This window comes from Protopterus annectens, chromosome 11.part0 (assembly GCF_019279795.1).
Source record: "Protopterus annectens isolate FY-2018-M chromosome 11.part0, PAN1.0, whole genome shotgun sequence".
In the NCBI taxonomy this organism is placed as follows: Eukaryota; Metazoa; Chordata; order Ceratodontiformes; family Protopteridae; genus Protopterus; species Protopterus annectens.
Window position 1 is genome coordinate 917,496,340 of NC_056745.1, and position 24,783 is coordinate 917,521,122.

Sequence of the window (24,783 nt, forward strand, 5' to 3'; positions counted from 1 at the left end):
AATTGTACAGGTTATAGGTCACATTGATGGTGGGAAAAGTTTTGAAATGATTTATTGTGGTCTTAGTTTTTTATATCACAAAAACCTATTTTAACAGGGGTGTGTAAACTTTTTATATCCACTGTAAATTAGTAACAGATAACGTGTTACCACAAAAATACAGAGCAGTAAGGGAAAGGAAGGGAAGAAATAAAATGCCATCATGGAAGCATTAAATAGAGATAACTATAAAGCAATTTAGACAAGAAATGTCACTGTTAGAAGAATATAGAAGAGGGAACAGATCGACAAAAATACTCAGATAAGACTTGATAAAAGCAATGCACAGTATCAGAACAGACCAGGATCTATCTTATGTTACTACAAATAAACTAAAGATGTCAGTAGAGGCAGAAATACTTAGAAGATATGCAGATAAATGTAAGGGAAAAGTACAAAATAAGCAATTCAGTGATGACCCAAATTTTTTTTTATAGATAATTGTGAACAAAACAAAATGAATAGAAACACCACCAAAAAAGAAATAGATGCCACATTTTGGAGAGATATTTATGAAGATCCTGAGGTACATAACAAAGATGCTGAATGAATAAAAAAATTAAAATAAACAGTAAGGCATTATGAAATGGGATGATGTAATAGCCAGATAAAGTGAAGCAAAATTAAGAAAAGCTCCTAATTTGAAATTCTGAGGCCCAGATGCAATACCTGACTTCTGGCTAAAAGTATTAATATTTTTACACAGAATTTAGAACCGAGTAAGAATTACTTATATGCACATCCCAGACAGACACCAAACTGGTTAACAACAGGAAAAATGATACTCCTCCTTAAGAGTGAACCCGTAAGCTGTTCTAAAAACTATAGGTCAATAACTTTCCTTCCGATGATGTACAGACTATGGGTCTACTTCTAAATTTCAAAGTTTCAAAAGATCGATTTTCTCATGGTCGAGACCATAAGATCGAAGTTTTGAATCTTCAAACCATTTCAGTAGAGATTGCTTTACAGCCGGAATGGTATATTTATCATTTTCATCACAGTAGTGCAATTTCGGAGTTGGTATATTTAATTAGCAGGGGGTGCAAGTGGGGGGGGGGGGCTTGTCCCCTGCAGAAACAAAAAAAAATTTTTTTTTTGTTTTTATTTATTTTTTATTTGAATTTCTAAGTTTAAAAATTTTGATCTTATGGTTCATCCATAAGAAGGTTGACATTTTGAAACTTCAAAATTTAGAAGTAGACCCACAAACTGTATATCAAAATTGATGCAAACAAAGTTTATAGTCATTTGGGAAAACCTCAATCATGGCAACAGAAAAAAGGGTAACAAAAGAAAGTCATTTGGAACCAAAGATAATTTGTTACTAACTAAAGCCATAATATTGTGTGTAAAGAAGGAAAGAATCTTAAGTATGCCATGAATAGATTACAAAAAAAAGATAAAGGAGTGTTTACAAATGTATAAAGTATAATCTACAGTGATCAGTGACATAATACTGTCCATTAAACAATGGTAAACCACTTTGTAGTTAACCATCGACAAAGGGGAAATTATTATCCTAGGGATAATAATTCAAAGGCAGATATTCCAGGGTGATTCTTTCTCACTGCTGCTGTTTTGTCTGGCCCTTATCCCATACTTAGAAAATAAACTTGATTTCTCATCTACATTTTATGAATGACTTAAAACTGTATAGTTCATCAGATGAAGAGCTGAAAGCACAACTGCAAGTGGTTAAAAATGTCATTTGATCTTTATAAATATGCAAAAGCTATGTTTAAGCAGGAAATTTGCAGTACCAAAAAATATCTGTGTGGGACAGGAATGTGATACTAAATAACTTGAGCAAGCGGGAGTGTATAAATATTTAGGAATTATTGAAGGATCAGCAGTAAAACATGCATAAATGTGAATAAAACTCAAAAAGGAATACTTCAGAAGATTAAAATTAATATTGAAAACAACCTTGACATTTAGGAATACAGTCCAAATTATAAACCAATTTGCTTTTAAAATTCTGACAGTTTTGGTCTGATTGACTGGCCTCAAAAGGTATATTGGAACAGGTAGACAGGGAAACAAGGAAAAAATGCTTCACGCTTATCAAACGGTATATAAAAATCGTACACAAAGATTATATATTTCATGCTCTGAATGAAGTATGGGCCTCCTCAGAATTGATTACATATGTAGATCTGCATACATATCTGCTGACCTCATCAGATCCATATATAATGAAAATTTTAAAACAGGGGAAGAAGTGTAATATATGACTTCTTTGCATAATTTAGCAGAAGCATTTTGGCATCAAGTGGGAATGGAAAGCAAATCAGACAAAATGAGAATATAAGGAGAAAGATCAGATGAGAAATAAAGAAATGTGGAGAAGCCATAAATATAGTGGCAAGAATAGAGATCTCCTGGAACAACCTCACGTTGATTGTGATTTGACACAGGAATGCTTAAGAAGGTGTGAGTTGAAATCAAAAGATGAAAGGTTTGTAAAGGTAGCCCAGGATAGTGGACTATGTACACAATAGTTCATTGATCATTTGGAAGAAACAGACAAATGTAGGTCCTGTAAAAAGAATTGGGAACAGTCACACATCTTGTTGCTTGGTGTGATACACTCATGACAGAGGGTCTGTACACTAAAAGTCACAATAATGTGGCACGACTGTTACACTGGGGATTGTGCAAGCACTTCAGTATAGAAGTAACCGAGAAGCACTGGAAACATGAACCAGAAAGCATTGCTGAGAATAATGAGGTGTATATCAGATGGGATCACCCATTATCAGTAGTTTAAAAAATAGTTGCAAGAAAAACAGATACAGTAGTCGATGAAAAAAAGATAAAAGTAGTATTGATCTTTGAAATCGCTTCACCTAGTGATTACAGTGCATCACATATAGAGAGACAGAAAGTCATAAAATATCATGATTTGCAGTTAGAAATGAGAGCAGTGTGGAAGAAAGATACCCCAACAGGTCCAATTGTAGTAGGAGCAGTAGGTCTAATAAAAAAAAGAATCTACAGTCATACTTCAATATGCTACCAATGCCATAACTCCATATAAATTGCAGGAAGAATCAGTTCTGCACACATGCAGGTACTGGAAAGGCCACTTTTGGCTAGCATCAAAGAGTGAAACAATAGTAATTTCATGAACTGTAACTATACCCTGACTTAGGAGTGGGCACTATTCCCATCATGGTGTTAGAAACCTAAAAGTCTTGGAGAAATTAAAACCGTGATCTTGCTAATCTAACCTGATCCAGTCTTGCGACTGCTTTGTTAGCAAAGACAGCGGGTCAGTGGATGTCCCGGGCTTTTGCAGACGCCTTGACATTGTAATTCATAGGGTACTGGTAATAAGACTGAAGTGCATGGTTTGCAGTCCACAAATATTGTGGTGATGTTTGGGAAATGGTTGTCTGATAAAAGGCAGAGACTGACCAGACGCTGAAGAGCAGTATGAGGTTGTTTCACTCTTTGATGTTAGCCAAAAGTGGTCTTGCCAGTACCTGCATGTGTGCAGAACTGATTCTTCCTGCAATTTATATGGAGTTATGGTATTGGCAGCCAGTCTTGTTTAGTACGCCTGTGTTAACGGTGGAGGACAAGGTCATGCCAGTCTGTTCATTGATTGTAATGAAGGCTGGAGCAACAGTCAAGGAGAGAGAGCCTATACTATGATTTAGTGCTGCTGCAGAGTGCATAGATAAGTGACATCTGTTGTTCATTATGGAAAACAAATCATTACACAGCTTGGCTTGGGGGATCAGGTGATGAGGTGATGTACTGTAAACTGGATGCTACAAATTCACCCACCTCTAATTTGGGTTGTCATGTGCAGTCTGACAGGGCAGTGGCAAGGGTCAGCAGAATGCTGGGTGTGTTGCCAGGGAGTGCAGTCTCCAGGTTTACAAATTTCGTTCTCCCCTGTTAAAAGTTTTAAAGCATTGCATTTATTTCCATAGGCTACATGTAACAGGGATATCAGATTAAATTGGAGGGAAACAAATAAATAAGGAGAGTGGGGATTACCTGGTGAGCTACCTTTGCAGTGGTATGGTCTGGAGTATCACTTTCCACATTTGGTCTTAGGCAGTAATGATTAACCCAACAAAAACCTAGTTCCAACTGTTTGTATAAGGAAATGCTAGTGTTTTAAGAAGATGCTCTTTACTGTACAAATGCAGTCAGTGGAAGAAATGGTTGTTTCACTTAAAACCTGCCTATTTTCAGACTACTGAAGTTGTGCACTCTGATTTAAAGGAAAGGGGATATATAAAATGGAAGTCCTGCATCACTGGGGTAGGTGGGAAGTATAGAACTGAAGAGGAACATAGGTATGAATGGAGAGGAAACATAGGTATGAATGCTTCTGAAGAGGCGAATATGTGTATTTTTTTGAAAACTGGGAATGTCTGAATAAATCAGGGGTGGGCAAACTTTTTGATTCATGGGCCACATTGAGTTGTAACATTTGACAAAGGGGCCGGAACAGGAGCAGATAGATGGCATGCTTTGAAAACATCACCTCATTGGGGGAAAAATACACATCTTGGGATATGGAGAAAACATGTGCTTTAATTTCCAATGAAATGAAGAAAAGTTATTGCAATGCATCTTTCAGTGTTATGATTAAAAATGTGTTTAAACTGAAGACTTAAATTTCTTTATTTCAATGTGTAATTTTTCAGATCTTGATTGTTTAATGGGTTATATAAAAATGCAATAATTCAAATTAAGGTATTTGCTTCCTCCCTCTTCTTCAATCTCACTACAGAAATCCCTGACATTCACTTTAATAAACAGGACTTGATTTCTCATCATATGCTGTTCCATTGCTGTGACAGAAAAGTAATCCATAACCACATAAATAAAAAAAAAAAAATTTTAAATCTCATAAATGTACAGCATATTTCACTTTATTTGAACTGCATTACACTAGACATGCCTGGAGAACTTTTCATAAACATGCTGTATAACTATAGCTGTCAGGGGACAGATTTGGGGTCTGTGCATTTAATGTACATTTGCATCTGGACTGGAGTACAATGCAGTTGTACAAATGAAAGAAAAACTACAGTAGTATACTTTAAAGAACCAACATGAGCAGGAAGGAAATGTCCAAAGTTGAAAGAAAGACATTTCTTGTGGGAAGGGGCTGATAAAGAATGGGAGGCTGAGTCTGTGATGAATATTAAGCAAGCAAAGCAACCAAACTATAGTGCAGTTCAATGTGACAACCCAACTGTTGGGAACACACTAAAAGTACAAATATTCAATGGAGTGCCTAGTGATGTGGAGAGAATGCACATTTTACTTATTTTAAGCAGTCAGATCATTTCTTTTTTTTGAAGGATAAGGCAAGAGAATAGATAATGAAGCAGATCGCTCACACACACACACACACACACACACACACACTTCACCTTTCAAATCTGCATTCACTAATTTCACTCACTTTCTCTCTCCGATCGCACACACACACACACACACACTTCACCCTTCAAACCTGCATTCACTCACTTTCTCTCTCCGATCGCATACACACACACACTTCACCTTTCAAACCTGCATTCACTCACTTTCTCTCTCCGATCGCATACACACACACACACACTTCACCTTTCAAGCCTGCATTCACTCACTTTGTCTGATCGCTCACACACACACACACACACACACACTTCACCTTTCAAACCTGCATTCACTCAATCTCTCCGATCGCATACACACACACACACACACACACTTCACCTTTCAAGCCTGCATTCACTCACTTTCTCTGTCTGATCGCTCACACACACACACACACTTCACCTTTCAAACCTGCATTCACTCAATCTCTCCGATCGCATACACACACACACACACACACACACACACACACACACACACACACACACACACACACACACACACACACACACACACACACACACACACACACTTCACCTTTCAAGCCTGCATTCACTCACTTTCTCTGTCTGATTGCTCACACACACACACTTCACCTTCCAAACCTGCATTCACTCACTTTCTCCGATCGCATACACACACACTCTTCACCTTTCAAACCTGCATTCACTCACTTTCTCTCTCCGATCGCATACACACACACACACACACACACACACACACACACACTTCACCTTTCAAGCCTGCATTCACTCACTTTCTCTGTCTGATCGCTCACACACACACACACACACACACTTCGCCTTTCAAACCTGCATTCACTCACAATCTCTCCGATTGCATACACACACACACACACACACACACACACACACACACACACACACACACACACACACACACACACACACACACACACACACTTCACCTTTCAAGCCTGCATTCACTCACTTTCTCTGTCTGATCACTCACACACACACACACACACACACACACACACACACTCTCACACACACACACACACACACACACACACACACACACTTCACCTTTCAAGCCTGCATTCACTCACTTTCTCTGTCTGATCGCTCACACACACACACACACACACACACTTCACCTTTCAAACCTGCATTCACTCACAATCTCTCCGATCGCATACACACACACACACACACACACACACACACACACACACACACACTTCACCTTTCAAGCCTGCATTCACTCACTTTCTCTGTCTGATCGCTCACACACACACACACACGCACACACACACACTCACTTCACCTTTCAAACCTGCATTCACTCACTTTCTCCGATCGCATACACACACACACACTTTACCTTTCAAATCTGCATTCACTCACTTTTTCTCTCCGATCGCTCACACACACACACTCTTCACCTTTCAAACCTGCATTCACTCACTTTCTCTCTCCGATCGCATACACACACACACACACACACACACACACACACACACACACACACACACACACACACACACATACATATACACACACACACATTTGTTACCTTAAAGAAAACTTCAAAGCAAGCTGTGCAGCAACTCCCATTCTGCCTGGAAAACTCTGCAGTTTTATGGTGTAAAAGTCTGTTGAGTTTAAATCCAAAACGGCGGGCAGTCCCATTATTCAAATAGACGCGCTCCCGCATGTCCCTTGATCTTAATTCTGACAGGCTGACGGAGCTGATGTCATCGCGCACGTGATGACGTCAGCTCCAAAACCACGAAAAATGAAAAAGTCTAAAAAAAAAAGACCAAAAATCAGAAATGAAGGGGTGCCTTGGCGGGCCGAATCAAAACGTTTAACGGGCCGCATGTGGCCCCCGGGCCGTAGTTTGCCCATGCCTGGAATAAATGTTTTCAGCATTTACATGGTATGTAGGTTCGCAGCAGGGAATTCTGTTTCACAGCTCAGGTACTGGACATCCAGGTACATTGCCAGAGAGCTTTTTAAGTATAGATTTAGGTACGAGTGCAGGTGTGTTTAGGACAGGTGGAAAAGGTTGTAATGAGAAGAGCACATCTACAGGCTAACAGCACTCATTTGGCCTTAATCAGCCAAAGAGCTTTTTCTATTAACATCTTTCTGTTTATATCTTGTTTATTTATTTCACTTTTCTAGGTGAAAGTGTGTTGAGATTGCTTTCTGCTAAATTGTTTGTTGCTTTTACTCATCTGTCTGTAAAAAAAAAAAAAAAAACTTTGATTTTAATCACCCCATCTATGCCTAACATTGGTTTACTGAGATCAACACACTACCCTGGTAAACATACTTAAAAAAAATAAATATATCACATTAAGCTCACATTTCTTTCCTGTGAAGAAAACATGCTTTGCGGTTAGGTGTATCTTATCTGAATCACTTGGTAGAAACATTTTAGGATTATTTTTTTTCTTGTTTATTAGTGGTAAAACTGTATCTGAACAGTTTATGCTGAGGCTTATTTGAAGGAACATCATTGTCTTATGACTTCCATAAGCTGTAGTTTTAACTTGCAGATTTTCATCTAAATATCTTATTGATTGAATGGCCTCTTTTGCATGTTGATATACTACAGATTGAAGATGCTATAAATAAAAGTATGTATGTATTATTATTATTATGTATAATATATTACTTTTTTTCCTCCAGTGTGAGCAGATTGGTGATTTGCTCTGGCAAGCATTATTATGCATTGGTTAAGCAGAGGGAGTCCGTAGAGAATGGTCAAAACACTGCTATCATCAGAGTTGAAGAACTTTGCCCTTTCCCTCTGGCAGACTTACAGCAGGAGATGAACAGATACAAAAATGCCAAAGGTAATCTTTTCTTCACAAAACATGAGCTAGGTCAGACAAATTTTGTTTACTTGTAGATGAAACTGGGAAGATATAGTGTGCTACCAACTGCAGTATTGAAATTCATCAAGTAATCTGAAAAGGTAAACCTCCTAGAATAACATATTTTCTCACAAAAATAAGCAACTGTCTTGGTGGGACCAGTACCTTCCTGTTTTATTGCATTGAGGGACATGGTTCAAGGTAAGCATATTGCTGCATCGTTGAGAGATAGTTCATCCCCCTCGTTTTAGTTTAATCATATTTGGATTATAGCTGTCTTCTGAAAGGCAGTTGTCCACAGAGTTTTTCCAAACAACTGTCATTAGAACCTGTAGGCCGAAGCTGTGTTATCTGCTGTCAGTCAGACTATATAAAAAGAGCTGGCAGTTGTTTGTCTCTCTGTGAGATCTTAAGAGAAGTATGATTGTACTAGACTTTTATTGCAATTGTAAAATTATTAAAACTATAATGACTTCCACTGATGGTACAGGGATCAGTAGAGGTGTCACCCGCTTGTTCCAAGATTGAGTAGCTATTTTTGCATCACAATTATTGAAAACTTGGAACTATTTGCTAAGACTTTGTGTAAGAAAAGTTGGCAGATTGGACTTGTCCCCATGATTTGCACAATAAAACTGAGAGAGAGCACAGGACTTTTGTGTCTGAAGGACCAGAAGCATATAAAAAAACAAGACACACTAGTGATATCTGAAACATGCAAGTAAAAGAACAGATTTTTGTCTTTGCTGTGGTATGTAAGGAACATGTGTAAGACTGATGATAAAAGTACTTTAGTAATAGCTGCAGTTCTTTTACTAGAGGCTACAGTTTAGGCTACCTATGAGAAATATTGCTTGAGAAAGTTATTTGATCAGGGTGGTAACATTTTATGTCTGTTAATATTATCTGTTCTTGCTCCTATAGAATGTAGCTTGGGTGCGCTGATTCCTTTTTCTCTAGAAAGACATTTGAGGTTCTCTACATATTTGCTGTAACAAAAGACTTTTGTTGATTTATGTAAGAGGCTAACAAAAAGTGCTTTAATTAATGCGAGGCATGGCATAGTTTGATCAAGGAACTGGATTAGTTCAACCATTGCTTTAAAAGGGAAGTTAGATTGCTCACTTCTCAAAACATTTCAGGACTGAATCAAGATTTACAGCTAAGGAGGAAGAAGATGATTTATTTGTAGTTTTTATGGGGATGGCGCAAAAGTTGGAGCAGGCTAATAAAGCTGATAAAGGGATATCAGACAGGAAATACCAGTTTGTGTACAAATCACTGAAAGCTAAATATTTTTATAACTCTCTGGAGTAGCAGAAATCTTGGCTATGAGACTGAAGCAACAAAGAATTATAGGAAGCCTAAAGAAAGAGAGTGAAGCATGTTACATTAGGGACCCAGTGATGCCCAGAGAATATTTTAGTAAATACCGTGAGATATATAAAGCTCATATGCAAAGTGGAGTTAGTGAATTTGAGATAAAAGACTTTCTAGTTCCACTGATTCAAAGTATATGAAACAGAACTTGAGATGGTTACTCACCAGGAGTTAGTGTAATGTATGAAATTGCAAGTGAGGTATAAGACTCCAGGTAGTGATTGGAACATGATTACATTTTATTTTGCAGGTAAAAAGTTTTTTCTGCATAGAGTAGTACATGTTTGTAAAAGGGTTCTTGAAGTAAAAGAAGTTCCTACTTCATGAAAAGTGACTATGGTTTCAGTGATGCCAAAACAGAGGAAATATTTATATAGGTCTGTTTCTGTTTTAAATCTCCTAGTTTCCCCAGATGCATAAAAATCTCAAATGACACCTAGCAAATACTGCAGAACATCACTGTTTTAAAAACACTGGCATAAACTAAATACTTTCCAAGGCATAATCATCGGAAAAGAAACAGAAGTAATTCTGATTGTCCTTGGGGACCCCCCCCCCAGCAAAATTACTATAACACAATATACACCTTTCAGTCTCTCCTCCTCTTCCTTTCCTACTCTCCCCTTTCTCATTATTTCCCTTATTGTCTGACCTTTATGGGCAGAGCAGTGGTACAGTGTTTAATGTTGTCACCTCACAGCAAGAGGTCCTCTGGTGTGATTCTCAGCTTGGGTGCCTTCTGTGTGGAGTCTGCATGTCCTCCCTGTGTTCACGTAGGTTTCCTCTGTGTACTCCGGTTTCCTTCCACATTCCAAAGACGTGTCTGGAGGGTTTCTCTCCATTGCTGTGCTTAAAATAGGCTTTGTCCTAGTCGGACTTTCACAGTCAACAAATGTTAAATAAAATAAATTCAGCTGCAGCTGTCAGCTAAAAGTCATTTTAACTTTCAAAAAAGACTGCAATTTATCTATGGTATTTACTCTTGTTAAACACTACAGATGAGTATATGTACAATACCCATTACATGCTTCAGTTATAAAAAAACTGTTCTCTGTCAGCAGCATGAAGTACACATTTTTTGCTTATTATCTGCTTATCATATGGAAATCTTTTTTGTGGTTTGAATTTATAGCTGATTTGTACTTTTAAATGTACGTTTAAATGTTTTTTTATACATGGGCTGATCCTGAAGTACGTCATTTTGGAAACTACTGTACCCTGATAAACAAATTCAGATAAAATAAAATCATCATTATAAGTTATTTATAGCAGTGTTAACAAATCGTTAGCCAGATGTATATCTTCTTAATAGGTAGTAGCCAGTGGAAGTTTGTAAGAGGAGGACAAGTACTTATATTGAAAATGAGAGTAGTGATAAAAACAGCACAAGAGTGGGAACGGTAGTTAATATAAGTCTAGATGCTGACAAAGGGTTTGATAGGAGCAGTAATTGTACTTATCAGTTATACTCAAGGAATTTGGTTTTCAAAGTGAATTTATTTGAGTTGGACTATCTAAGGTGCTTTAAATGCCTAAGTTAATATTCATGTAGGGATGTTATTGTCCTAGAGGATGACAGTGGTGACCTATTTTTTTCTTTCCTGGGTACTTTTTATTTAGAGGTGCTGACAAAAGTTATTGTATTGCAGAATAAGTGGAATCTCACAGAAGAGGAATAATAGGAGCAAGTGCAGAGTGCTAAAAGGAAAATAAGGGAGTATTTGGATAATGTGCAAGAGTTTAGAAAGATGCCTGTTAAGTATTTTTTGACGACTGCAGAGCACAAAGACCTTTAGCACAATGACTTGGGTAAAAAAAGAAAGAAAGGGTTGTTGCCAAGCTTATTGAACCTATAACAGTAAAAATAACCAGAGACCCTGTAGAGGTATTAGAGATAGTTCTGGAATTTTATGAAAATTTGTATGAACCAAGGGAATGTGGAAACAAGAAAGAGCAGAAATGGAAATATTTATGAAAGACTCAATTATGCCAAGGTTAGAGAAGATGAGGCTTAACGACTATTAGTGAAGATAGAAGGAAATGAGGTTAAACAGTGATATATAATCAGTCAGCAGGTAAGTCTCCAGGATCAGATGCTATCCCTATGGAAGTTTGAAGGGAATAAAGTAATGAAAATATGGAAGATATTGTTTCATGGTATTTTTAAAGGAGGGAAAGTACTAGCATCTTAGAAGAAAGCTGTGTTGCTTTACCCAAAGAGGTTAAGGACCCCTCAGACCAAGCTTCATTTATATTTGGAATTAATAGATGAGGATTATTAAACTTTTATGTAGTAATGGGGGGAATAGTTTTAAACAGCAATAACTAAATTAATAGTCTATTATTATTTTTAACTTGTATTTAATATTATATTAATTATTTGTAAGTCACTGTGGCTTTTGGCTAGTTTTTTTATGAATTTGTAGGTATTAATAGGTAGAGAGATAGTATAGTTGTTTGTCTATTCAGTAGGCAAACTAGTAACTTTGGTACCAGTGGTAGTTTGTGTTTTATTAGTAATATATACAGTTACAGTTGTAGACTTGTTTTTATTTTTATTTACAAGTTTTAATAGTTTAGTTTGTAGAAAAGAAGAAGAATTCAAAATTTGTGGAATGTTAAGATAGTGGAGGAATGCAGTGGATAAATATGTCATATTATCTTTTAAATGCACAGTATGGATAGTTTTAATCTATTATCTACTAATGTAGATAGATTATATAATGGCAACAAAAGGAGATCATTAATGAGATAGCTAAAATTAAGTAGAGGAGACATTATATTCTTGTAAGAGACACACTTGATAGATAAACATATACAGTATCTACTTAACTTAGGTTACAAATGTTATCATCTGCTTGCTTAACATAAAGGGAAGAAGAACAACTATACTTTGGAGAAAATCTACTGTAATACCTAAGGTTATGGAATCCATCAATGATCCCAAAGGAATGCGTACATTTGTAATAAGTAAATATAACAGCAAACTCTATACATTAGCTAATGTTTACTGGATCCCTGGAATAGATGCAAGCATGACTAAAGATCACTTAAACCTACTACAAAGTGATTGGAAGGGTAGTTTAATTCTGGCAGAGGGATTTTAATTACATATCTAGTATAGAAGATACAAATGAACAGATGAAAGCTAAAATTTTGGCATCGGCTAAATCACTAAACAGAATGATTATTAATACTAATTTAGTTGATTTAATAGTAAAAGCAGAAGATAATTCATTGTTCTTCACTCATTATTCTTATGCATGAGATACAGACTAGAATTGATCAGATTTATGCCTCTACAGGTTTATTTAATAAAGTGAGTTATTTTAAAACTATTTCTTGTCCTTAGTAATATATTAATGGATATAAGGAAATTTTAGATTATTTGTAGAATCCCAGTATGTATGATGAAATTAAAATAATTTAAGAGTTATCTTAAGCAACAAATCGAGAATTTTTTATCTTTGAATGATAATGGTCAGACTAGTAAAGTCATACTATGTGACTCCTTAAAAATGCATATTAAAGGTAGAATGGGAATCCGTACTAGTAATAAAATGAGAGTGATATAAAGAGTTGTTAGAAATACAACAGGAAATACACAAACCGAGGTTTGAATAAAAAACAGAGAAATTAGATAATACTGAAGTCATTAAAAATTAATGACAAAATAGTTTTAAATCATAACGTGGAGATAGCTTTAGAAAAATAAAACTGCACAGTTACGTGATGACTTCAAAAATCTACATAGATTAGCTAATAGAAGTAAGATGTTAAGCAAGAAGGCATAAATCAATAATATCCAAAATCCTCACACTAATAAGCTCACTTCAGGCATAGAGGAAATGCCTAATATTTTTTTTAAATCCACGTGAATATTAATAATGATACAAATAATAATCCTGGTGATTAAATCCAAAAATACAGTGAAACCGTTCTAACTCTCATTTTACATATGTTACAAGACAGACTGATAGACTCTTTAAATCAGGCATTTTCAATGACCAAAGTGTAAACCACTCTGTTAAATAGACCTGATGAAGTCAGGCAAAAGTTTTTCTTAACTACAACCCTTGATTATAACAATAACTTAAATTCCATAAGACAAACTCTTAATAAACGGAATGATTTTTTTCACTATGGAAGAGAGACTGTCCTTAATTAAAATTATTATTTTTCATAAAATTCTTTATATATAATACAATCTTTATCCCTCCCACTCTCAAATAAAATAAAAGAGTATAATTCTTTCTTTCTCAGATTTTTATGGTTTCTTAACAAGCCTAGATTGGTTTTAAACCATCACAGTAGGATCCGGTGGTATTGGTCATCCAGATTTAGAATTATATTCCTTATCCTCAGTTGTTAAGACAATAATTTCTTGGTTAAATAACCATTATAATGTCAAATGAAAATATATTCAGGGAGGTATTTGGTGTAAATCCAATAATTTAGCAAAATCATATCATACTAAAATAGCTACTAATAAATGCCATTGGTTAGTAAAAAACTATTTTATAGACAACAAAAAACTATTAACTCTTATTATATTAATACGATAATGAATTCCTTTAAACATTTCATTTTCAGGGACCCTGAATATAAAACATGGATTTCCTTTGTATTTCCAATTACATACACTCAAAATAGTACTAATACATTTAGTTTAACAATAATGACTACTTTTTATGACAAAAACGTGTTATACTGGTATCAGTTACTAGACAATGGTAAGTTACAAAATGTTGACCATATCATTAATAAGTTTGAGTTAATGAAAAACATGGTTAAAAATTCAGAATTGTAGACAATTAGTTGAACATAAGATTAATCTAATGCAGACAATGGTTAGAAATTCTGTCCCCACATTCACTGATTTATTCATTATTCTAATATACAAAAATATAATTGGAAAGGGACTTCTATCTAAAATATATAAGGTACTTTAGAAATCAACAGTTTGTCACTGAGAAAGCTAATGGGATTATTTTAGACTTGTTAATAACAGCTCCCCAAGTGAAGATGATAAAAACCTAATACTCCAATCTTCAAAACAAACTACTTCATGACTAAGCTGGAGGATATTCTCTTGGAAGTTCTTACGTAGAACCTTTATCATACCACATAAAGCTGAATTGATGTATAATAATAAAGACATAGGATGCTGGAGATGTAAATTAAATGTTAAAGCTGACTGGCAGCAAATGTTTTATGACTGTATAAAACTTAAAGCATTTTGGGATAATATGAATTCTGTTTTGCAATTTGTTTTTAATGATAAATTTATGCTAACCAAATCTTTTATTTTATTTAATACACCTATTCCCACTTGTGTCACAAAAATAAAATACCTTCTTTGTGGAGCATCTTAACATCAACACTCCTACTATGAAGGAATTTGTACACTTGGCAAATGAAGTTTGTCATCTTGAACTTATCACAACCAAGACAACAACATGTAGAATCACTTCTTCATATAATATGTGGTTGAAATTCAAAAACTGCTGGATAAACAGACTTTAATAATTAACAACTACTCTTATCACATTTATTTTTCTGTTTAAAAAGCTGTATTTTATAGTAGACACCATTGTAAACCAGTTATTTTAGTTATTATATATATATATATATATATATATATATATTTGTATATATATATTTGTTTTATAATATTTTTATTACATATTATTGTTTTCTTGTTAAAAGTTTCAATAAGAACAATTGAGAAAAATATAGTTCTGTAGCTATAGCTCATAGTTATCATGCTTTGTTTGTTAGAAGTTAAAAATAAAATTGGATGGCACAGTGGTGCAGCAGTTTGCATTGTCACCTCACAGCAAGATGTTCTCTAGTTTGATTCTTGCCTGGGGTGCCTTCTGTGTGGAGTCTGCATGTTCTCCCTGCATTTGTGTGGTTTGTGGGTGCTCTGGTTTCCTCCCACATTACAAAGACTTGCTGTTGGAGCATTTCTCCCTGGGCCTTCTCTGAAAATTGGCTTGTTTCAGACTTTCTCAGTAAGCAAATGTTAAATAAATAAAAATAAAGCTTTTTAACTAAGAATGAGGTTCCACAGGCTGCTGAGCTGCTAAACCCTTATAGGTCTTTCAGGAATATTCAAATAAAAGATTAACTTCTGAGGTTTGGGATTGGCTCCTTATTTATCCATCTCACAGATTTTCCTCTAATCATCTCCCATGGACCCTCCCATCATTTTCTGTAACTGCCTTTAAATAACTGACCTGTTGAATGTAATGTATTAGAACAAGAACAACATATGCTGTGTCCTCTTATTGCACTCATATAAGTTATCTTCAACTAGAAGAATATAAGCATCTTGCTAGTTATCAACTATTGACCAAAAGTCAAGCCAGAGATGGATTACAAGGAAGCCACACTCTGAAAACCAAGTTCATTAGAGCTCTGCCAGTGTGAAAAAATAAAAGTGGTGTAAAACGCCAGTAAAATCTAACAGATTGGGAAAAATTCAGTTACTGGTTAGTCATTTCACTGCCTGGATGTCAATAAAGAAGAAATCTGGAAAAAGTAAGAGAAAGCCAACTAGAAAAGAAGAAAAAAATCTGATAGGGGACAGCCCTGCAGCTGTTCAGCAAAAAACAGTTCTGCTTTCAGCTTTGGTATGGGAGATGACTTCCAGTAGTAGAATGGAAAATATAAATATATTAAGAGGTGTTTAAATAAGTGAGCACCAATGGAATAAATACAATCAAATGCTAACACGTTGGAAAGAATATAAGAAGCTTTACGTAGCAATTCAGATAGCTGATATAATTGCAGAAATCAAAGACTTGAATGAAGGAAAACTGGATGAATATGAGGCTTCCCAAGAAGGCAGGTTTCAAAAAATAGTAAAGTTAAAATATAGAGCACATAGAGAAAATATCAGATTTTCTGCTATAACAGAGAAACTAGAAGGCATATATTGCATGATATTAATAGAGCACAAATAAGCATCTGGACTAGTATTCCACAGCAGGATTTGTTCACTGAAAGGGCACGCCATGAGTATTCTCCAAATCTGGCCATGAGAAGTAGGCAAAGACCTGTTCTAGTAAAGATGCAGTCATATAAGAGAAAGAAAGTGAATATGGTTAGTGCTTTCGTGGTCTGAAGCACCACTTCTTCAGACCTTCATAAAAAATTAATTTAAAGCATTGAACAGGCAAGGGTTAAACACTTGGAAGCTGGGTTTAATTAAGTAAGCTTGCTTATAGGTTCATGACTGTATAAATTGGTTTAAAAGAAGGTGTGTTAGAGTAAAGAATTTTTTATGAAGGTCTGAAGAAGTGGTGTTTGAGACCATGAAAGCACTAACCATATTCACTGTTTTTACCAGTTATTTTACTATTAAACCTGCTTTTGGATATTTCAGCAGTGGCCTGACTTTTCATTGTTGTTGGCTGTTATGCTGGATGGTGCTGTGTGTATAATTCTACTTGTCTGTTGCTCCAGTGTCTCATTTACACAAGTGGCTGTTTGGACTTTGTGTGTATATCAGAGAAAGAGCTGCTCCTGACAAAGCTGTCATGTAAGGGAAAAGTATTAAAAACTGGGGGCACCAGTGTTTGTTGATAATGATTATTCACTGTCCCCCGGGCAGAAGATAGGGGACTTTATCCCTGCAATCAGTGGATGTCGAGAAGCAGGTGTGAGATTTAAGTTGCTTTATCCCTCTGTCTTTAAAATAATTTTTCTTTGAGGATAAAGTCATTTTTGGATGTAGAACCAGCTAAGCAGGACATAAAAAAGTTTGCCTAGCAAAGAGTTAGCCAACAGGCTGATGCTGATTCATTCTTCTGACAACAACAAAACCCATAGAGTGAAATTACAAGTAAAAATATTTCCATTATTCCAAAGGAAAATGATTGAATGACAGAAAATAGCTTGGGGACTAACTAGAAAAAATAGGAGCATGTTGTACTTGAACCAGAGACTGGCATTGAGTTGTCAAGAAGATGAGGAAGAAAACCAGCAAAAATGTGAAATTAGTAAATCAATGGAAGAACTGTAGAACATAATTTACATAAGATGCTTTTTATGCATGGCAACTTTGCTTCCGCAAGAATTGACTTAAAAGACTGGAAGTTTGTTGACTGTGTAACATTGGTGGGAAGACTCTACAAGCACAATTCCCATTATGTCATTAATGTTTACAAGGACAGTGGAAGGGAGTGAAGGTGTAACTGTAACTAAAGAAATTGTTCATAATATGTGTAAAATAAACTGAATATTATATTATATTATTATGTTCTCGGTCATTTGTGGAGGTATTATAAATGTGAGGTGGTGAGAATATTCCCAGAGACTGTAGTTTATGCAAATGACATTAAAGTAAGAAAGTACTTTTTCTTGACTGTAAGGTGTCAAAAGTATTAGAAGGATTTGCTATGCTGTCACTAACAGCCACACAAAGCTAACTCTGCTACTAAATTATTTTACTCAGTAGTGTACTGCTGAATTTCTGTTAGCAGTTAGGAACATTTGCATTTAATGTGTTTTTTTAAAAGGACATGTACAGCTCTTTTTGAGGTGAATTTCGCCCAGGAGTTTTAGCTCGCATAGAGGAGCTTGCTGTACAATAGATTATCTGCACCACTGTTTACTATGGACAGACAATAGCGGGTAAGATCACAGGGCAGAAAGTCTGTAGCGACAGCTCTTTTTGAGGTGAAGTTCACCTGCGAGTCCTAACTAGGATAAAGGAGATCGCTGTACAGGTGAGTATCTACACCACTGTTTGCAATGGAAGGACAGTAGCAGGTAGATTACAGGGCAGAATGTCTATAGTAACCTGTATAAAATGTCAAACAGATTAAGGTAAGAAACCAGTACGTACAACTTAAACTGGAATGGACAACAGAAAGTAAAGATTTCAGTCATATAACTGCAAGTGTATCCTAGTACATCTTCATTTTCAGTAGTAATATTTTCAAATGACAAATAACACATAAAGGGAAACAAAGAAAATTCGAGTGTGTAACAGTTGAAATAGCTACCTTACAGTGAAGAAATTCAGTTTTATTACAGATACACTATTCAGCACACATGCCTGTACGGGTTGTAATCAGAACTCAATGCTATAATAAGTCCTAGCCCTTTAATGTGGCAAAGAGGTGTGTTCAAGTCAAATGACTACCTTGTGGTAAAAATAAAATATAAAAAAAAAAGATATTATAAGGAATACGCTACTTGCAAAATTATCAATGCGAACAGCAGCAGTGATATGAGGTTATAGCATGTGCTGGCATGGAGTAATACCGAGTGTTGTGTTCAAAAGAACTAATTATACTGTGTCTAAAAGGAGTAAGTAACTACAGGATATGCTACTCAGCACACCTGAAGATTCAGGCCGCAGCCATAACACTAGCTGAAGTATGAGCTATCCTTTTGTCGTTACATGTGTTCTGCAAAGAACAAGTCACTGGCAACATAGAACAAATTCTATAGGGAAACAAACACAGGGCATACTATAGCTAAGTACATTGGAAAACAGTTTGTGTGCGAGATGCAAAGACCTCTAAATATTGCAGTTATTGACACTGACTCAGATAAGCAGTAAAAATAGCACTACAATCAGTTGTGACTACATTCCACATTTGTCTAACAGTTCATTTATCAAAGATCATCTAAGCAATATTCAAAAATATTTGCAGTTACATTGAAGAATTTTTGTTTTCAAGAACAGTGCCTGCAATACATTAAAGCATAACAAAACACAAAGCATATATGGGAGGCTAGTAATCCAGAGACGGGCTGCTGGAAGGTAAGCAGAGGTTGAGGCAGAATGGTGCCATACAGGTGGAGGGAGAGTTTTGAATGGGGCAAAGGATGATGGGACAGGAGGGGGTAGCATAACCAATGAATGGTACTATGCTAAATATGCATCAGGCCTGAAAGTGGTGCGAGTGGAGAAGAAAATCTATCTGTAAGTTACTGGACTTGGTAAATGTATGTGGGGATAGTTAACAAAGATGGTGAGGTGAAAACTACAAAATGCTAAATAATTGAGATATTCTATGAGTATGGTGACTAGGAAAGGGTAAATTTAGAGGAGAGACTGATATATTGTGGCAATAAGGGAGCTACGTTATGTAGAATAAATACAGCAAAAGTAATGAAAGTATTAACAACCATTGCTACAGAGACAGGTTAATAAGAACAACAGGAGTATCTAGAAACTGGCGTATATGTAAGGTCAAATGAATGCTAGAGTTGGAGATGTAGGCATTAATACAACGTTATATGGGCAAAGAAATGAATGGGGGAAGTCACATCTTAGGATAACATTAGCTATGCCATCCCTAACAGCAACACAACGATAACTGTCTACTAAATTATTTTACTCAGTAGTGTACTGATGAATTTCTGTTAGCAGTTAGGAACATCTGCATTTAATGTGTTTTTTAAAAGGACACACAGCTTTTTTTGAGGTGAAGTTCGCGAATCTTAGCTAGGATAGAGGAGCTTGCTGTACAGGTGAGTATCTGCGCTGCTGTTTGCAATGGATGGAAAATAGCAGGTAAGATTACAGGGCAGAAAGTCTATAGTGACATGGGAGGCATAGCAGTCCGGAGATGGGCTGCAGGAAGGTAAGTGGTGGGAGAGGCAGAATGGAGCCACTGAAACCCAGCTTAAATCTGACATCAAAGATACAGAAATTCTCCCACCAGGATATAACATTCTTAAATCAGACTGCATATCTAAAAAAGCTGGTGGTATTGCCATAACCTCCAACTATCACCGTACCACCACAGACCTAGATTTGGCAATTCAGAGATACTTATCTCTTCCCTAAAACTCATTTCTCATAAGAATATAATCATTATATCCCTTTACTTCTCCACAGGCAGTAACATGTTCACAGCTCAAGACATGTTATTGTGAGTGACTAGTAATGTAGGCCAAGAAAACATCATACTTGATGACCTTAATAACAATTGAATTCAGATCGTAACTGACACTCCTCCTACCAGTATTGATCTCTATGAATTCTTGCAGCTTATAAGTACCCCAAATAGATAAAATAAGCCCACTATGAAGGCATCTGTCCTTGACTGGATGCTAACCAACAAACATACTAACATGCACAAAACCGGTGCTCTACCCAATCAACTAAGTGATCACATGCTTAAATCTGACATTTGAAAGCAAGAATCATTGTTGTTTTCTTACCACACTTGTGCATCATCTTTGTCACAATTAGGAAATCCTGGGATTGCCTGGAACACCTCCACAATTTCATTTAGGTCCTCATCGGTGTCCACGTAAGTTTTCTCTTTTCTCCTGTTTCATCCAGCAATCTATCCCAAGCCTTTTTAGCATTATCTTATGATAATATATCCCAAGCATCAGCCACCATATAACAATATTTAAGATTAAGTCTTTTTGAAAAGGCCACCGCACTTTCTTCATCTTCTGCCAATATTTAAAGCCTGTAGGTGTAGCTGTCTATTTGGAGCAACTGCCCCTATATGAAGAGTTAACTTTCCTTTCTGGAAAGCATGTATAGATTTGTGTGTTTGCTGAGAGTTAAAAGGGATTAGGAGGTTGAAAATGCATTAATTTTTTTTCTTTCTTGAGTGTTTCTATTGAAGCAGAGTCTATGAAAATGTGATATGGGTTCAAAACTAGATGAAATGTTGCGTACAGGATAACTACTAAGCATTAGCACATGCATGAAATAGATTATAAATTGAAAAGAACTGTAATGCATAATATGTGAAAGTTATAGTGTTTAAAATTACATAGAAATAAATGGAATCTTATGGAAACAATACTTCCAGAATACTGTCCAAGAGGAGCAGTGGAATTTAAGGGAAGGCAGGAATTGATCAATTTGTGTTAACCTTATAGTGAATGAAAATTGCTTAAAGAAAAAAATATACATATTGCATGAAGTAATAATGGGAATGCTGTTATGGTTTGTTTTCTTTTCTGTTACTGTATGTATAGCAGTGTCAATTTAAAAAAAAATAATGTTTAATAAAGATATTAAAACATTAATCCAGAGAGGTAACACCCCTCTGAAGCCACCTACTGTTTCAATTAATTTCTGTGAGAGAGGAGGATGACAAACACTCCTACTTCTGGCCTTGAGAAGACAGAAATGCTGCCTGTTGCATGCTAAGGGCATGCATCTTGGTTTGAGCTTAGGACTGGATGATGTACTAATGTTACTTCTCTTGAGCTGACGTCAGCTCACCAATGAGGAGCATGGGAGTTTCTTCAGGGTATTATACTTCCCAGTCCATCACCTGTAGCCATCTGTGCCCGTATGCTGACGTACAGGAATTTGTGCAGCCTGTGGAAGATGGTTCAGTTGGTACAGGAATGCACAATTCAGTGTTTGAATTGATACTATTCCCCATCCAGCACAGGCTTTTCATGCCTTGGTTCCACCTCGTTTTGGGGGGGCCCTGAAGAGTCTAGTTTTAAAGAACCAGCTGTTGGCTTCGACAAAGTTAGAGCAGTGGGAGCCTCAGGATTATGATTAGACATTTGGCTACTCCTCAAAGAATAATTGCTGCAGTAGTTCCAGCTGCTCTAGTAGATGGCGTATGGTGTTAGTGTGCCTTCAGCTCAGCTCTCACACGGAACCAGGTGGAAGAGGTTTTCTATTTGTTTTGATATTTACCCTCTTTTTACAGTCATTGAACTTGCAGGTCTGCTTGTCATATCTTAGACATCTCTCTGTTTTGGGGTTTAGTTATTTCAAGATCATGGTGCATGTTTCATTCTATAGTGACCTTGTAGAGGAAGAAATGAGGCCCAGCACAAACTGCTGAAGCAGTTTTTGAAACGGGTCCTCCATCTCTTCCATCTGGTGTGGAAACATCTCATGATGGATAAGATCACCCATATGTCCTTTGAGACAGCTGACTAGCCTTCGGAGTCATTATCTTCACTACAAATTTTAGACTTGTTTCTCGAGAGCCCTTACCTTGTGTGTTCATCACATACTGGTTTTCCCTACAGATTAGTCTTGTCTTCATCTGTAGTTGTCCTAAAGGTAGTGCACAACCAGTTAATTCACCTTTGTGTTTTTTTTTCCCATGTTAAAGTCAGTCTTTCATACCCTGCATTCACATCAACATTTGCAGTTCTACCTTTGTACAGTCCACAAATCTAGGATCTCCTCTATGTGATTGAGGGTGTCCCATTTGTCAAGTAATGGAATCCTGGTTGCACTACTGCTCTTTTTCTGTCACAGGAAGCAAGAATTGGTTTACTAGTGCTGTCAGTAGTTAATTCTACTTGACTGTGATAGTTACATGCTCAGTTTAAGTGTTGCCCTTAGTTAGGGTTCCCACCTTTTCAAATGGCCAAAGTGGGACATTTTCGGGGCAAACATCAGATTTTACAGGCCGACACATACCCACGGTCAGTACAAAGGATAGAACTTAACTTTTTTGCCTAAATAATAGCTTATTCTTGTAGCATTTTAGTTGCTTATTCTGTTTCTTATAACATTTAGGTATTTTTTATACAGAATAACTCTTTTATGCAACTATTACATACAATATAGGACATAATTATGTCCTACAATCTCAGGACATTTGCCATTTTTAATACTTTTTGTCAGGACACAACTGCCCAAAGAGGGACTGTCCCTTGCAAAGTAGGACAGGTGGTAACCTTGCCCTTAGTTGATTTGCACTGTATCCATTTGATCTTTGGTATATGCCTTTAGTGAACATAGTAGTTTGCCAAATCCACAACAGCTGGAGCAAATATTCAGTTTGCTTCAAGGCTGTGTCATCTGAATTAATGACCACTGCCTTTTAAATTCATGTACCCACGTTTGAGGTGTTAACTGTGAATCTTGCTTGGAGCTGTACCAAAGTGTCTATCTAGTGCAGTGGGTCAAAGTAACTTGCTTTAGGTGTGATAATTCACACTGGCAGTTGATCTTTGAGAGATATGTCTGCTTTTCTTGAGATTTTACTATCTTCTCTCTCCCTTTTTGTGTGGATTGTTTAGCTACAGTTCATTTCATAAGATTTAGATATAAACATATACGATTTGGTAGCTTATGTAGTTATATATTTTTATATTGTGATTCTAATTCTGTCCATTTAATGACATTTCCCCTTGTTTGAATGGGGCACAAAGTGTGGGAATTCTGAAGGTGATTGCAATCTGTATTGGTGACACAGACACATTTGAGTTTTATCTGGGAAGGGACAAACATTGAGCATGTGAGCTGGAGATTTAATGAGCTAAACAGTCATAAAGAAACATGATATGAATACAACAGTTTCCATCCACTGCAGAAGTCTTCTTAAAGATCAGCTTATAGAGTGAGTACTTGCATCTCTCAAATTTGTCTTAACTCCCTTAACAGAGACTGTATACAAAGCAGTGCTGTTTCACAGAGAAGTTTATTTATAATGAATGCTGGCATTAGGGGGCATTTATTTATTTCTTTTGCCAGCTCCTTCCTCTCCATTTGATTCTAAGAGTGATTGCTGCCAGACTGAACTGTGACATAAAAAGGTGTAATACATATTTGGTACTACGCGAGTTAAAAATATGATGCACTGTACTAACAGTAACTTGGAAGTTCCTTTATGGTAGTTGATATTTGCTGTGGGAATATTTGATTGCATGTGTTTCATTTTAAGACCATTTTGGATTTGAAGTTCTCTGCAGTGTACTGCTGACTGATTAATCATCCTCCTCTTTCAGATTTTGTGTGGAGCCAGGAAGAACCACAGAACATGGGGCCTTGGTTTTTTGTTGCACCCCGGTTTGAGAAGCAACTTGGTTGCAAGGTGAGTCTGCACATGTCATGTGGTTTATCTTAATTTTTTTATATTTTCTGTCCAAACATGGTCACTTGATAGTTTTATTGAAAATAAGAAAATCTGCTATAACAGTACTGTGATTAATAAAGTAAAACATACATATATTCAGTACAAAAATGAACTCACACAAACTGTGTACAGTGTTTACAGCTAAGTAAAGGTTGTATACTTGGCTATGTAACATGGAGGGATAGATCCTTTACTATGACCCAGACAACCTAAGTTCGATTTGTGGCTTGGGTGCTGGAAGAGCTGTGTTAATGGGGTGCAAAAGGTGCTATTTGGTGT

At 36.3% G+C, this 24,783-nt stretch overlaps 1 protein-coding gene across 1 annotated transcript in view; it reads left to right on the top strand.

The window, feature by feature from the left end:
* Window positions 1-24,783, top strand: part of DHTKD1 (dehydrogenase E1 and transketolase domain containing 1) — a 948,838-nt gene that overhangs the window by 912,972 nt on the left and 11,083 nt on the right. The window contains exons 15-16 of the mRNA XM_044088312.1: window positions 8,100-8,266; window positions 24,377-24,462. Of these exons, the coding sequence (XP_043944247.1) occupies window positions 8,100-8,266; window positions 24,377-24,462 (253 nt within the window). The remainder of the gene's footprint in view (window positions 1-8,099; window positions 8,267-24,376; window positions 24,463-24,783) is intronic.